Source organism: Cyclospora cayetanensis, unplaced genomic scaffold, assembly GCF_002999335.1.
Source record: "Cyclospora cayetanensis isolate NF1_C8 unplaced genomic scaffold, CcayRef3 CcayRef3_contig_3, whole genome shotgun sequence".
NCBI lineage: Eukaryota > Apicomplexa > Conoidasida > Eucoccidiorida > Eimeriidae > Cyclospora > Cyclospora cayetanensis.
This window is the reverse complement of record NW_020312258.1, coordinates 446369-461849: the sequence shown is the minus strand read 5'-3', so window position 1 is coordinate 461849 and position 15481 is coordinate 446369. Positions and strand designations below refer to the sequence as shown.

General features: G+C 53.7%; 2 protein-coding genes and 2 non-coding genes across 4 annotated transcripts; 2 read left to right on the top strand and 2 right to left on the bottom strand.

The window, feature by feature from the left end:
* Positions 1-996: 996 nt before the first annotated feature.
* On the top strand, positions 997-11268 carry LOC34619626. The gene is made up of 12 exons (XM_026338741.1): positions 997-1145; positions 2727-2961; positions 3221-3325; positions 3659-3931; positions 4210-4270; positions 4905-4972; positions 5107-5170; positions 6304-6660; positions 7126-7826; positions 8027-9065; positions 9756-10439; positions 10640-11268. Exons 1-12 carry the CDS (start codon positions 997-999, stop codon positions 11266-11268), a joined length of 4365 nt encoding a protein of 1454 aa, XP_026194526.1.
* A 665-nt stretch (positions 11269-11933) lies between these two features.
* Positions 11934-14710, bottom strand: LOC113147617. The gene is made up of 5 exons (XM_026338740.1): positions 14484-14710; positions 13816-13927; positions 13288-13717; positions 12778-13018; positions 11934-12639 (listed from the first exon to the last, which is right to left on the bottom strand). Exons 1-5 carry the CDS (start codon positions 14708-14710, stop codon positions 11934-11936), a joined length of 1716 nt encoding a protein of 571 aa, XP_026194525.1.
* Positions 14408-14481, top strand: Trnar-acg. Its single transcript has one exon. It is a non-coding gene; the product is annotated as a tRNA-Arg (tRNA).
* A 625-nt stretch (positions 14711-15335) lies between the features above and the next one.
* Trnar-acg lies at positions 15336-15409 on the bottom strand. Its single transcript has one exon. It is a non-coding gene; the product is annotated as a tRNA-Arg (tRNA).
* Between the last annotated feature and the right edge of the window lie 72 nt (positions 15410-15481).

Genomic DNA, 15481 nt, shown 5'->3' with positions numbered 1-15481 from the left:
CAGAACTGCACACGCAGGTGGATGTGGGGGTGTCTATGCATACAGCGCCATGTGCAGTTGCTGTTGCTGCATGTAGATATATATATATGTATGTATGCGCTTGTGTTTCTGTAATACCGCAGGCACCCTTTAACGGCGGGGTGGCTTGTGTCAGGCTTCAATAGAAGGTATTTCTGGTGGTATTTGTTTCAGCAAATGTGTGTGCACCTTATCCAAATCTCGATTTCCGTATCAACAACAACTTCCTTCACTATGGCAAATCGCGAAGGGCCGTCAGGTTTCTTCGCCAAGGCACTTGTGCCACAACTCACTTCCATCACGCAGACAATCGCCACCATCAACGTCATATTGGCCTATGCTGCCCTCCATCTCAGGTGCGTCCTCTGCATCCAAAAATCGGAAAGCTCGCTACCGTTTTGGCGAATCTGCTAGCGTACAGAACAGAGAGAGAGAGGTAGGGAGGTAGGGACAGAGAAGCAGATAGAGATAGAGGTAGAGAAAGAGAGATAGAGAGGGAAACGGAGAAACATAGAGAAAAAGATACAGGAAGACGGTGAAAGAAAGACGAATCTAAACAGACACACATATACGCATACACAGAGAGAGAGAAAGAGAGGTTTAAGCGCAGCATTGACGCTGCCAAGCGTTTTGACTGTTTCGGTAATCGACTCTTTGAGAGCGTGGCTAGCCACACTGATGACGAGCCATGATGGGCGGATTATGTGTTTTGTCCTGGTAGCTGTTGCTTGTTGGAAAAGCAGCTGCGCCGTGTTAACAGCCATGTCTGCACTACACATGCGTAGACACCTGAGACTGCCCTCGTGAGAGGCCGTGTGATGACGTTCTTGTGGATTCTACTGCGTCTGCAGTCTGCCGATATACATAAAGGAAAGACACATGATGGCGTCTCGAGCAACCGGGTGTGGATCGTCTGTCTTGATGCTGCTATGCGTTGCTGCTGCGTCTTGCATTTCACCTCCCATGGGCTTGTGATGGATGGTGCACGAGGAGTGCTGCGCAAATTCGATTTGTAGTATAACAGTGGGTGTTGACGTATCTTTATCTTCAGTCTTTGCGGACGATGATGGTTTGCAGATGCTCCCTGGCGGTCTCCCTGATCGCTTTTTGCGTGGCTTTTTACAACGGTGCCTTCCCCGAAGAATCATGGAGCTCGGTGCGTTCGCTCGTTCTGAATTTTCAGCCTTTTGCCCTTATAAAAGGCACCGTAAAGCAGCTGCTTCATTGGCTGCATGCTTCGTGCTCGAAAAAAGCAGTATTTTTTTGGATTTGTTTGCGTCTATACGGTCTTGGCATGCGGTTGCTTGCTGCAGGCGCTAGGATGGATCGCCGTCGTGGCAAGGATCGTTCTCACCTTGCTGCATTTCATCGCAGTGCTCATCACAACAGGGTCAGTGCCAGTGTGTTCAACTTGTGCGTCTCCTGAGGACGCTGCGGATTTCCTCTTGCGCTGCTGTTAATTTTTGAGGCCGCTGTCTATACACATACACAAACATAAACACATATACATCCATACATACACTTTCATAAACACGCATACATGAACACACATCCATACACATACATAAGCACATACACATACATATACATAAACACGCATACATACATACATAAACACCCATACACGCATAAACACACATACATACATGAACACACATACATATACATACATGAACACACATGCATACATGAACACACATACATACATGAACACACATGCATACATGAACACACATACATACATGAACACACATACGTACACATACATAAACACACATACATACATGAACACACATACATACACATACATAAACACACATACATACATGAACACATATACATACATATATAACCGCGCGTCGTAATAGGCAGGAGTGTGTGCATGCACGCTGCGAATTTTAGTTGAGCGTTGTTCCCTATTTTAGCGCCTTTTTAATTCATGAATGCTCAAGGCCGAGGGTCCCTTAACCTCCCTTTCCCCCCCTCAAACCCAACTCCTCACTTTTATCCCCGCTTCTGCAACCCCTTAATTTAAGCCTTCCGAGTCTCCCTCTGAGGGCATTACAAAAGCGGTAGCAGGGGAGGCCTTCTTTCAGCCGCTGCTGAAGCGTGTTTCTCGGATTTGTAGAATATGGTTGCTGTCACAGCATCATTCGGAAGCTGCGTCATCGATTCAAAGTCGTCCGACAGGTGGGAGATGTCTTCCGGTCTGCAAGGGGTCGCTTAGAGGCGATACGAACTCAGGAGCAAGACGAGACTCTGGAAAAAGAGTATAAGAGAGAGAGACTAAAGTGTGTAGAAGTGTCAAAGCACGTGGTCTGCTGCCGTAGCTAAGATCTGAGAAGCACCTGCGGGTTGCTTGTGTATTCGTAGCTGGACAGGAAAGACGTCTAAGGGGGAAATTTTTTTTGCAAAAAAGCTCGCATTTCTTACGCCTTTCCCCATCTGAGTCTCCCTCTGTTCCTACTGCTCTTGCTGCTGCTTCTGGTGCTGTGTCTACTGCCCTCGCTGCCTGCTGCTTCTGGTGCTGTGTCTACTGCCTTCGCTGCCTGCTGCTGTTCTAGTATTTCTACGGCTCTGGCTTCTCGTATTTCTACGGCTCTGCGCCTGCTTCGAATGCAGCATCTTATACGTGTGCTGCTTCTTCTTCACATGCACTCATCTTCTGCTGAAGCTTCTTTCGGCTGCGCCTGCCTCTCTCGTTGCAGACTTCTGGAAGCTGAGCGTGAGGGAAAAGGCGATACTTTTCATCGCCACTGGCGATTGGGCCTGCGCAATCCTCGCATAGGCATTCATCGTCTTGCCGCGCTGGTGTGCAAGGGGGAGGGAGAAGAAGAGGAATCTGCACAGCTGCTTACACGGCTCATGTTGCTCCCTATCCCCAGGGGGGAAGTCAAAGACACGCTGCTCCAGACGGTGAAGCAAGTCGAGAGCACTCCGAGAGTCCGTGAAGTGCAGCACGTCTCCTCAGTCGGATGCTTAGATGATTACACGCATCCCTCTCGAGCGCAATCAACATCCCTCTCGAGCGCAATCAACATCCCTCTCGAGCTTTCAGAAGCGTGTAGCGTGTAGGCGGCATGAAAGGAGTGGCTATTTTCGCTTCAAAACTCTCCCGAGGCAGGAGTCTTCTGCGCTTGGTATTTTTCTAGGCAGCTCAGGGGAATGTGTGGCCTTTGTGGGGTTCTGCCAATGCGCTTAGGCCTTAGCGGCGCTGCTGCATTTAACGCTCATGGAAACATTCCCGTCGATGGGCAGAGTTGAGGCGTTCACAATCCTAAGGGAACACGGATTTGACCCGAACGAGGTGTCGCTACACAGCGCAGACTTTGGCACTTGGGAAAGGCTGCTAAGAAACGAGGCACAGCATTCTCTGCTGATCGCCTGTCTGAGAGCGGCGCTGGCGGGGAGACCACCATGCAGCCTGCGGCAGCTTTCTGCTGCATGCGCTAATGTCTGCACTTGCATGCATCTGTTTGCGGGGTTTATGGGGAGTACTTCTGTGCCTGCGCGTTGCGCCGTCGGTTCCCCGTTGAGCTTCCTGTCAACTGCCAAAATCGGCTATTTGTTGCTCGCTGCTTGCGGCAAGATTCTTTTGACACAGGATCTGTGTGCTTGCGTGGGCTGTCATCGATCGCAGATAGCGCCGGCTTGCAAGGGCCTACTCCGGTATAAACGAGAGCTGATCAAACGGTATCAGCGCATGCCAATTACCGAACTTCTCGAAATCTACACGATGGGGTGGCGTATGGGGCTTTTGCGATACCCTTGCCTTCAAGATCCCTCTCTATGCCTCGTTAGCACCAAGCCAACAAAGGATGCTGAGATTAGAGCAGCTGCCGAGAAGGCAAAGACACCGAGTCTCGATCCCAGGCACCCCTCAGATGAAGACTTGAGAGCCGTTCTTATTCAGGCAAGCCATGAAAACACCTTCCGACTGTTTTCCTCCCCTCTCCCCCCCGCCTATACATATATGTTACATGAATATATATTCCATGAATGTCTACATACACAGTGCGAGCAGGCTGCGCAGGGGGCCCTGTGCTTGCTGTCGTGCTGTCTGGATTGCGCCATTCGTAAAAATTTTAAGTCGCCTTTGCAGTTGTGCCGGCTGTAAACATCTTTTCCTCTTCAAGCATTGCGTCTGCATGACGAAGCTTTGGGGGGCCTCTACCGTTTGTTGTGCCGTAGGAGGCCGTTCGTATAGTGTTGCACTGCGGTTTGTTGGATATCTCGGACTATGTCATTGAGGGTGAGATGCCACGCGACTCCTTGAGCACCTCGGCAGCGTGCGAGTGGCTTGGGCAGCTTCTTCCGCAATTATGGTTGGTGTAAACACTGCCCTGTGCCTCTGTACATCGGTCTCTACTGGCTCTACTACGGAGCCGCGTCTTCTCTGTGTTTGTCCCCCACTCACAAGTGCCCCCCATCGTTCTAAGCTCTTTAGCATTTCTCCCACCCCTCTTAGTTCATGCTATTTGCGTATCAAACATAAGAAGCCGTCTGAGGGCTTAAAATCCCCTTCAAATGCGCGTGCTGCACTGCCCTCTGCTGTCCTTTCTGCTCTCTCCGCATCTTGCCTGTACACTTACAAGGAAGCGGTCTCATCTCTCGTTATTGATGGGCATGACGCAGCTAATGCAGCTGCCTCTTTATGCCTCGTTTTTTCTCGCTGCTTGCTGCCCCCTCCGCAGTCCTTCCCTTCTCTGCAGTCTTGCTGACCTCTTGTAACACCGCATTTGCCTGTATCCCCCGCCGTGCCGGCCTGCCCGTTCCCACTCGCTCTGCACCCCATGCATGCGCTCTCTCCCCAAACTGTGCACGTGGGTGTCTTCATGAATCCGCCTGCTGCTTGCTGCGAGACGCTTGACATGGTGCCGCTGCAGTGGCCAGAGAACTACCGCGCGACCGCTTCCTCGCATTCGGCTTGGATGCCGAGGGGAGACTCATAGAAGTACGCCGCAGCCGTAGCAAAGATGCTCTCGCGCAGTGTATGTACAGGGCCTTCAGCGCTTTTGTATGCTCGGCGTGAGCTTGCAAGCTTGCGCTTATCCATTGCCACACGATGCTGCTCTGCGTGCGAGTCAGGGATACGATGAAGAAAAAGAAAAAGGAAAACGCGAGCTCACAGAAAAACTCAAAGGCATACTTCGTAAGATACCATCGTTTCTTTTGCACGTGTTTTTGTATGTATGTATGCATGTGTGTGTGTGTATGTATGTGTGTATGTATGTATGTCATTCGTTCTCTCTCTCTCTACCGCTCTCCCTCCGTCTCTCATGTCCCTCGCTTTTCTCAAGGAGTCAAGGGGCTTTGGCTCCCTTGTTTATTGCAGGAAAGTCTGCATGCATTTTCGGGGGTGGGGGGATGCGGGGAGAGAGAGAAGAAGGAGGAATGAGAGACGCGTTCGGGCTCTCAGCCTTTATGCATGCATGTACACAGAGGGCTGCTCACCTGCATTCGATGTTCACCAGTGCATGCATATTTATTTTATGTGCGAAACATCTCAAATCGCACCTTCCCTGCTGCTGGTACCTGCGCTTCTTCATCGCGATGGACAGAGAAACACCTCTCTGTCTTGGTACCCCCACATGTGTAGTTGTATGTATACACAAATATAAATATTCACATACATATAGTTACATGCAAGTCGGTGGTTATATGTGTGCATGCATGCGTGTCGCTCGCTCTATCTGTCTCGCGCGTGCGCGCGCTCTGTGGAGTCTAAGTAGCGCAGTAGATGGACGCCGGTGTACATACACTCCGTATCTGAACAAAAGACATACGTAGCTCTCTATCGTTAAAGGCTTTGATTTCCCCATCGATTTCCCAACTCTCCATCCCGATTACACTCACGCAACACGCACACATCCTGACGCAAATTGGTAGCGATTCGTTTTCCGAATACCTGTCTCACGTTTTGCAAAGCCGCGGGTGTCTGTACGTACGAATGCATGGGCATACTGATTGAGAGCTCTCTTGAGAATACGTTCAAGGGCACAAGAAGCACTAAGGCGGCTTGGCTATCAGCTCTCTAGCAACAATTAGCCAGGCAGGCCTTTAGTTTTGTACACTGTGCGCTTGTGTGTCTCCTCCTCTAAAACCTCCTTTTTGCGTCGATTCTTTCCTTTTTCACGTTCATGTTTTTGAGCTCGTCTTTTTTACGGTGCTGAGCTGAGTGTATCTGCGTCCGCAGCGTGAACCGCTGCGTTCGCTTCTGTGCTCCGTGCAGTGGCTAGCCATCTAGCTACAGCCGTGCTGTGCTAGTTTCCTTGGTTATCGCAGGCACAGCTGGAGTGCCTGCACCTGCGCCCGCACAGCCTGCGGCGGGGTTTGCTGCTGGGATAGAGCTTTTTGACTTTGCAGCTGCAGAGCCTACTGCTGTGCTGCGCAAAAGGCGCATAGAGCGAGCGCTTGAGCTGCAGAAGAACTTCATGAGCATCTTTCCCTCCGCGCTGCCCGTTTTCAACCCAATAACAGGAGAGGAAGTTCACACTTTAGATCCGCAGCTGTTATCTTTGCAGCAGGAGCAGCAGCAAAGAGCGGACAGACTCCGAGACAGCCTCGCGGCATTCCATATCTTGAAGCTGGAGATACTTGGACTCCGCGTGCAGGCACTTCAAAGACATGTTCTCGTGATTGGTAAATACGCAAGATACAAAACTGCACATGCTCGCCTTCTCTCACAACAGCAGCAGCTCCTGATGCATGCATCCACTTCCGCCAGCAGGAGGCGATGTCTGACTGAAGCGACATTCGAATACCTTCTACTTCAGAGGCCTCTACCATCGCATCGACTTATTATTTGCAATTCAGGGCACTCTCTAGCCGCGTCTTACGAACGGCGAAGGCATACAACTGGCCTTCCTATTGAATTAGCTTGAATTTTCTAGACTGAAAGCTTCTTGTCGATTGAAGTATGTGCATGTAGGTGTAGGTGTATGAATATCTGTGTATGTATGTGAAGGTGTATGAATGTCTGTGTATGTATGTGGAGTTGTGTATCTCTGTGGAGGTGTCAGTGCATTTGTGTGTGTGTGTGTGTGTGTGTGAAATTTGTGTATAATATGTGTATCGCTGTGCGCATGTGCATGCCTTTCTCTATAGGAGCTCCAAGAGCTACAGTCGGTGCTGACGGCGATCTAACAGGCTTAGATTTCTCGTCTCACTTAAATTGCAGCTTAGTGTTGCGTCCCGCGTTATCCCTCCGTGCAGTCTGCACGGTAGAGGCTTTGGTGGCACTGCCGCTCCCATCCGTCTGTCGGTATCATGCGCTATGTGCAGACAGCAGCGGCAACGTCCTCTTGTGCATCATGCAGTGGCAAGTTCCCTTCAAGCAGCGGGAGGGGGAGGAGGGGGAAGAAAACGAGCCTGTCTATGTGGTTGACCTGGGTATCCTCATGCCATCGGAAGCCAAGACAGGGGAAGTTAGTAGCGACGACGGCAATAGCAGTGACAGCAGCAGTGACAGCAGCAGTGAAAGCAGCAGTGGAAGCAGCAGCAACACGAAGCGGAAAGGGAAGAAACAAAACAAACAGGAGTGGGAAATCGTTCATACGAACGGTTTTATTTCCTGTTTGGCGGCAAAAGGAGCAGAAAAGGAAAAGCAGTTGCTACGTGCGGCTGTCCATACACCCGGATTCCATCTGGTGCATGCAGTGCGCCGTCATGATGGAATTACCTTTTTTTTCAACGGCGTTCAAGTAGGCTTTATTTACAAGGATATTGATGCCACTTTTACGGATATCGTCACCATTGGCAACAGCCTCCACGGTGGTCAGCCTTTAGGCACTGTTTCCGATGTGAAGGTACGTGTTTGCTCCACAGGTGTATCTACAAGGTAGCCTCTCTAAACCCCTTTTGGCAGCCAACGCAGTTCAACTTCAGACGCATCCCTAACGCGCAGTTTGCTGCTTTCGAATCTCCCAATCCAGTCGCGGCATCTAAAGTGCCCTTTCCCACACCCTTATCCGATATGCAATGTGTGTGCTGCGGCCTTCTTCCCTAGGTGCTGGCAACGGCTCTCGATTCATCCTCCGCTGCCGTTCGGTATTATGAGGTGTTGGGGAGGACAGCCTCGAAGAGTCTCGGGGATGGCTTTGCCGCGGCTCTGGAGGCGGCTGCTGGCATTTCTTCAGCAGCCTCCCCCGATGAAAAGATTGAACTTCATCAGATATTGAACTTGAGTTTTGTGGTTGCCGATCCACGCAAGCAAACGCGGGTGCTTGCTGTGTGCGCGCCTGAAGTGTATACTGCCGCCACCTACTACCTGCGGCTCTCCACGGGAGAACTCACGCGGTGTCCAGACACCGGAGCTCACGGGCTCAAGTATGTTCCTGGGTACTTTCCGTCCACTGCGGCTGCTGTTGCGGGCAGCACACGCAACGACAGCCTGCTGGTGCTGCAGCCGCAGCTGCTTCTCCGGAGAGAGCTTTCTGCATCCACAGGATACACACTGGCCGTCTGGATACGCACCCCGCTCCCCGCGACGGGGTCTCTGCACGCCCTCTTCGCGGGTGACGTTGAAATGCATGTTTGCGCGGCAGTCGATGGAGGCTCTGTAGGAGCTTTGCTGCTGCCACCAGCCTTTCACGAAGGCGTCGACAGAGTCGCCGCGGTAGCTGCGGCGACCTCCGCCTTGAGAAAAGGGGCGGATGCAGCAGAAGCAGCAGCAGCAGCAGCAGCAGCGCTCAATGCAGATGACCAGTGGTCTGTCTTCTCAGACGGCCTCGCCAAGGAATTTCACCCCTCAGGCTTGGATCTCTCTCAGGAAGCGGATGGCTGGCATCTGCTGCATGTAGTTGCTGCAGCAAAAGAACTCACAAAAGCGCCGCCAGCCGCAACAGCAGAGGCATCAAGGAACGATTCTGGCATCATGGCGTTCTACCTGGATGGTTCCCCTAGAGGCCTCATCCCGAGGGTCTGCTGGGCGCCTGTCAAATACCTCGGAAATAATTTCAGCGGCAGAAACGCCTTCGGCAGCTTTGCACACTTCAGAGCATACGCCAAACCCTTCACCCCCCAGCAAGTCTACTTTGATTACACAGGTAGGCCTCCTGTGGCAGAGGGAAGCCTGGTTTGCCGAGTATTCGAAAAGCGTGCTTTCTAATTGCTAGAAGAAGTTTCACGAGCTCTCAAGCGGGAGCAAAGGGGGGTGGGACGGAATGGAGGCCTCTTACGCTCACGGATCCTCCCCGTGACAGACACACACAACCCCTCACCTGCGGGAGCCTGCCTCCCTGCTGCAAACTTTTGTCACCCCATCCTCCATCCCTCTCCCCCTCTGTATGTCTGTTTGTCTGTATCTACCTTCCAACGCCCATACATACCTACATCCCTACATGTTGTGCATATCTGGAAATCGCCTTGATGGATGGCTGCGTGTGTATCTGTGTATGTGTATCTGTGTATGTGTATCTGTATCTGTGTATGTGTATGTGTGTGTGTATCTGTGTATGTGTATCTGTGTATGTGTATCTGTGTATGTGTATGTGTATGTGCGTGTGTATCTGTGTATGTGTATCTGTGTATGTGTATCTGTGTATGTGTATCTGTGTATGTGTATCTGTGTATCTGTGTATGTGTATGTGTATCTGTGTATGTATATGTGCGTGTGTATCTGTATATGTGTATCTGTGTATCTGTGTATGTGTATCTGTGTATGTGTATCTGTGTATGTGTATCTGTGTATCTGTGTATCTGTGTATGTGCGTGTGTATCTGTGTGAACATGTACAGCGTACCCCCTCCAGTATGTGTTGACTGCCGAGAAATCTTCCTACGCAGGTCCCCGGCTGGAGGGGGCAGGTGGTGGTCGCAGACGGCGCGGAAAGAGACAGGATTCGAAGAGCAGCAGCAGCAGCAGCATCAGCAGCAGCAGCAGCAGCAGCAGCAGCAGCAGCAGCACTGTGAGCACGAGCAGCAGCGGAGAGGACTTGGTGTTAGTGCCTCGTGAGCCTGAGGAAGGCAAAGCCAAGCAGCCTCAGGTGCTCCTCCAGGTGTCTTCGGATGGCGAATACATCGACTTAGAACCGGCTACAATAGCTAAGCGTCACCGACTGGTAGCGTTCGAGCTCGATGACTTTGTGGAAAGCCCCGACGGCCGTCTGACTGCATGCGATACGCTGGCAAGCTATCACGCTGGGGATGCCACAGACGCCGAAAGCGGCCATGAAGACATGGAGGGAAGCCTCCATGTCGTGCCGCCACTAAGGCTCTCGTCTTCAGGATTCTCGATCGCTTGCTGGGTCCGACTGCCCGTAAAACGCACAGGCACTTTCCACGCGCTTGCTGGAGATGGTCGCGGAAACGCCTTCGCAGCTATAGACGAGAAGGGCACCACTTTAGGTACATCATTTGTACTTCTTAAAAGGAACACTTCCTTGCCGATCCCTTCTCCCCCGTGCACTGTAGAAAGAGAACGCACTCCCCCTCTTTGGCTGCTGCCCTTTTCGTTCCCTCCCTGCTGTGCATCTCCGTCTGTCCAAACCGTGGCACTTAGCGCGATATGTTTTGGGTGACTTGCGTCTCGTGGCAGCGGTAGCTGCTGCGCTGCGTAGGTAGGCGAGCCCGTCCCTGTGTGCCATTAGGCTCCTTATGCGTGCGCATTTCACGCCTTGAAGGGTATGCTGTCTCACACGCCTTCAATATCATAGCATGTGTCTTCGTGTTCGCTGTCGGTAGAATCAATGTGAGAAGGCAACCAGGGCTCTCAGCCACCGGCACGTATTTCTATCTACACAGATCGACGGTGTCAACTGCCACGTTTTACAAGTGCGCGTATCTGAGTGCCCTCTGTGCGATGCCAGGTGTGATATCTGAACCCCGCGTCCGAGTAGCGAAGAGGGTATGCCGACCCTCTGCTCCTGGCTTTGCTCCCTTCATACCTTCCGCCGCCTTGGTTCACAAAAAAGAGAGAGGCTGGCATCACCTCGTGGCCGTAGGGGATGGGCAGATCACCTTCTTCTACGTGAACGGCAGACACCTCGGAGCAGCCCCCGCCTGCTGCAGGGGGCCGATTGCAGTCATTGGGAACGCGAATCTGAAACAATACAGAAAGCCACAGACCAGAAGGGGCCCTCCAAGCAAGGGCAGCAGCAGCGAGGACGAAGGCAACAGCGGGCAGTGCAAGATGCCATTTGGGGCGTTCTACAACTTTCAGGTGTACAGACACCCCATGTTTCCCAAACAGGTCGAGGCCCTGTATCAGGAGCAACGAAAACTCCACAGGCTCAAACATTTGACGAGCTGAGTACCATTGTGGAACGCCGCAGCGCGTAGAGGAAAGGGGTAGCCGGTCTGTTGGATGTTTGATGATGTCTCATGAGTTACTTCCTGTCATGGTGCGCATCCCTTCATGAGGCGCCCCCGGGCCAGTCGGTACGGTACCCTGAGTGCATGAAGGAAGCCTTAGGGGCCCCTCAATGTGTTTGGTGCACCTCCTCTAAGGTCTCCTCATGCTAACACGTTGCACTGTGACAGTATGAAGCTCCCTAGCGCATGCGCCAAGAGGCGCATATGAACCCGCGCGCCGAAGGGCTACAGGATGGTTGGTGGCGCGTGCCGTTACTTAGGGCCCCCCGCGTGTTACAAAGTCGCCTGCCGTTTTGCTTTTTTCGTGCAATGGGGGCCTCGATAGAAGCCTCCAGACTGAAAGGATGACAGGTACCTGGAGGGGGGCCTAGCTACGCCTCACGGCTTCCTCGGGGAAGCAACGCAACCGATTGCGGGCTACCCCCGTCTGGCTGCGCGCTACATAGCAAGGCATCGGTAACTCTAAATGCAGCAGAGCGAAGAAAAGCAATAGTGATAGTGGTCGCGGCAGTTTCAGCTGGGACGGCATTCAGAGCAGTTCTAGCGAGGCCGATGCCTTACTTCTAGGGGCATGCCACATAGCCTCTTGCTGCTTGTTGCTGCCTAAATTAAGGTGCCTCCCGCCGTGGGTTGCCACTTATGAGCGATTGCTGAGGATAGCCCCTTAAAGCGTTCCCTCAGAGAACACCCCTCAGAGGCCCCTTGCGAGGAGGAAGGCTCGTCAATGCGCACCTGTATCTCTCCGGCGGCAGCTCTTGCTGCTGGGAGGTCCCCGCGGTGTAGCGACCCTTCAACCCACGAAGACAGCGCGTTGAGCAGCTTAACCAGGCCATACGCAACCGCAGTAGGCAGCAAAACAAACCGCAGCACCAGTAGCGGAAGCAGGCAGGGGGGAGAGCGGTGCAAAGCAGCATACATTGGCGTGCGATACTCCAACTGCCCAGTTCCTCCCCCTGCGGCCAGGATCTTGGGAGCTTCTAGAGCATGCACCTGCTGTAAAGCGTCCATGAGCAAGGGCAACAGCGCCGCCGAGCAAACCACAAGTACCACGTGAGCCTTTTCCCCCCCCCCGGGAAGCCTCGGCTGCTGCGCGGGGTGAGCGGCCTCCCGTGCCTCAGCAGAAGGCTGTGGCAGCTCCGAGGGGGGCCCCCCAGGAGGGCGCCTTTCCCTCGCTTCGACGTCTCGGATGGCGTTCCACAAACTCGCGGCAGCACAAGAGGCCCTCTCCTCTAGCAGCACCTGATAGCCAGAAGGAAACAGCTCCTTCTGTTGCTTCGCCCACTGCAGGGCCCCCCATCCGCGCGAAGAAGTGCATGCAGCGGGAAGGGGATCAACGGCCACGGGATCTGGGGGCCCCCACGCCCACCGGTTGGATAGGGCCCCCAAGACGCATGCCCGGAGGGCACGCAACTGCGTCGGTTGCAGCAACAAGCACTCATGAAGCCTCCTGGCTGTTGTCACTCTGTCTCTGTCTATCGGGTAAATCGCCGATAAGGGGTTCCCTTCGATCTCAGCATCCCCCGTGTCCTCTCCAGCGGGCTGCTCCCAGGGGCCCTTTTTGCTTCGTCCTCCCGGGGTGCCCAGAAAGGGGGGCCCCCCCTCAGGAGCAGCAGCCAGGGGGCTGGAGACTGAGCTCGGGGGGGCCCCCGCAGCCGCCACGACAGGCAACAGCGCTGCATGCAGCAAACCTGAACATCCCGCAGCACGAACGCTCCTCAGATCGACCTTCTTACGCACACCAGAGGGGGGACCCACCATGTAAGCTGCGACGACTCCCATACGCGCAAACGCACGACGCCGCATGCTGGTCCTGCGACAGGTGCGAGGGGAGGAACTGGAATCTCGGGAGGCGTCTAGTAGGTGTTCACGAGCCTGAGGAAATCGTGCGCGCGGTCGAGAGCAGATGTCGTCTCTCTTTGGGGGTTAGGGGCTGTTTCAGGAGTCTAGTGCTTCCTACCGCCGTCGAATGAAGTAAGGAGCGAGAAGCTCCCCGCCAGACGGCGTTGCTGCTTGCGCAGTTCAACTTGCAGAGGGGCCCCTGAGGCAGCGGCCGAGGCAGCGGCTGCAGCCGCTGCAGCCGACAGTTCTCGGAGTCTGCTGCTGCAGCACTCTAGACACAAAAGCTGCGGCCGAAGCAGCGTCACAAGAGAGGCCGCCTCCCAAGCGCTCGCGCATCCAGAGGGGGTGCCCACGAGCTCATCTGGCGCCTCCGCCGTTGGGAAGTCTCTTACGGAGGGATCATCGATACACTTGAGGTATTGCGCGACGGGGTAAAAGTAGAGAGTCCATTGGCGCAGTTCGAGACGCCGGATGTACGGGGGCAGCTCATCGGGAGTCACGTTGAAAGAAGCCTCCGGTGAAGCTGACTGGCCCTGCGTCGTGGGATCCTGTTGAGTCGAGGAGGCAGCACCTACTCGGGTGCTGTATGACACCCTGGCAAGCTGCCGCAGCTGCGACTGCTGCTGCCGCTGCTGCGTGAGGCTGCCTGAGCACGGGAAGGCGCCTGGCCAGCAGAGGGTCGCTCTTTCGGGAAACACAACCCCCCCGAGGTGTACCGTCGCTGAACAGAAGCCGAAAGACTGCGGACTTCGCAGAGCCTTCGGACGCCATCCAGCGCATATATGTCGCATTGTTTCAGAGGCTGCAGGCTGCGGCCTATGGTGCTGGGTGGGAAGCGGAGATCCGAGTCAGTTTCTGCCCTCCCTGTGTACGAGGGGGAGAGGGTGCCCCAGATCACATGGCGTGTGCTTCACGACCGCATTTTCTTCTCGACCAGCAAAAAGCTAGACATTTCTCAGGAGTCCAACATGGGCGTAACAGATTTAAGGTTCAGGGCTTGGGAGCACTAGCAACCTTCCACCCGACGAATGTTCAGTTTTACCGGAGCGCAAGTTGCACCTCATAGAGGGCTGCTACAGGACGTCGGCTGCGGCACTGACTCGAAAACCAAGAATCCACGAAGGCAGTGTCGAAAATGATGTCAGGCGTACCGTAATTGCATTTGGGGGGTATTATTGAGGGTGATCACAATAAAGAGTTCAAATACGGTGTAGGTTCAAACAGGAGGGCGGCCCTTCAGGCCGATAGTTCAGTTGGATAGAATGCCCGGCTACGGACCGGGTGGTCGTGGGTTCGAATCCTGCTCGGCCTAACTTTTTCGGCTTTGTTGCATTCATTTCTGGAATGCAGCATCTGCAAGGCACAATGCAGCCTATATTTTTTGCTGCATTTTGGGAATTTAGGATGGGCAGAGCGCAATCCCGCTTCGATGGCGCCGCTTCTGGGGGCTGAGCAGTTGCAGGGGTTCCACCGCTGCATGCAGGAACAGCCGTAGCATAAAGAGAGGCTAAAACGAAGCTTTCTCCTCCGGCATTAGGCATTTAGAACTCTTTGGAGGCCACTCACACAGAAGGATAGTGCCACAGGCCACAGGATGTCATTAAGCATACTATATATTGTCACGCGTAAAACACATACAGAGAACCTAAAGCTGCCTCTCTCCAACGCTCCCGACAAGTACGCGGAGCAGGATTCGAACCCACGCGACCGTCCGGTCCGTAGCGGGGCATATGCGTGTGGGGCCCCACACTAGCGCGAGCACCATTGCGCAATGGGAGCTTCCTCAGCCAGTGCTGCGTGGGTGTACCACACGAACGTCCCTCTCAGTAGGTGAGGTGCAGCAGCCGGCTCTACGTGTGGGGCCTCCCGCATAGAATTCGCAGCCAACAACTCTGTGTCTTTGTACCTCCGTGCGGCGCGTACAGACTGGGGAAGTAGAGAGTCTGACGTTCGCCTGTGTCTTGCTAGCACCCTGAACTTCGGTGTTCAGACACCGCACACATCCACCAATGCCCAAAGTGAGGACTCCCTCTGCCTCCTTAAGGCACTGCTCAGAGAGAGAATACGAAGAGGCAACCACGGCGTCCACGCCTTTATACCCAAAGAAGTGAAACGTGTTACCCACTCCCAAACTACACACAACCTACACACTCGAAGCCAAGAAACTAGGCCGAGCAGGATTCGAACCCACGACCACCCGGTCCGTAGCCGGGCATTCTATCCAACTGAACTATCGGCCTGCTGCCGGGGGCCCCTACTTGCATTTGCACTACTACTCCCTACCCTAGGAAAAATAAACTCCTACTTAAAAC

Coding starts and splice junctions, on each gene's coding strand:
- LOC113147617 (XM_026338740.1), bottom strand. CDS start 14,710: ATGCCTAATGCCGGAGGAGAAAGCTTCGTTTTAGCCTCTCTTTATGCT. Junction 13,928..14,483: donor AATGCAACAAAGCCGAAAAA/GTTAGGCCGAGC, acceptor TGGCGTCCGAAG/GCTCTGCGAAGTCCGCAGTC. Junction 12,640..12,777: donor GACAGAGTGACAACAGCCAG/GAGGCTTCATGA, acceptor CGCTGCATGCAC/TTCTTCGCGCGGATGGGGGG.
- LOC34619626 (XM_026338741.1), top strand. CDS start 997: ATGGTGCACGAGGAGTGCTGCGCAAATTCGATTTGTAGTATAACAGTG. Junction 1,146..2,726: donor TTGCGTGGCTTTTTACAACG/GTGCCTTCCCCG, acceptor CTCTCGTTGCAG/ACTTCTGGAAGCTGAGCGTG. Junction 3,932..4,209: donor TGAGAGCCGTTCTTATTCAG/GCAAGCCATGAA, acceptor GTTGTGCCGTAG/GAGGCCGTTCGTATAGTGTT.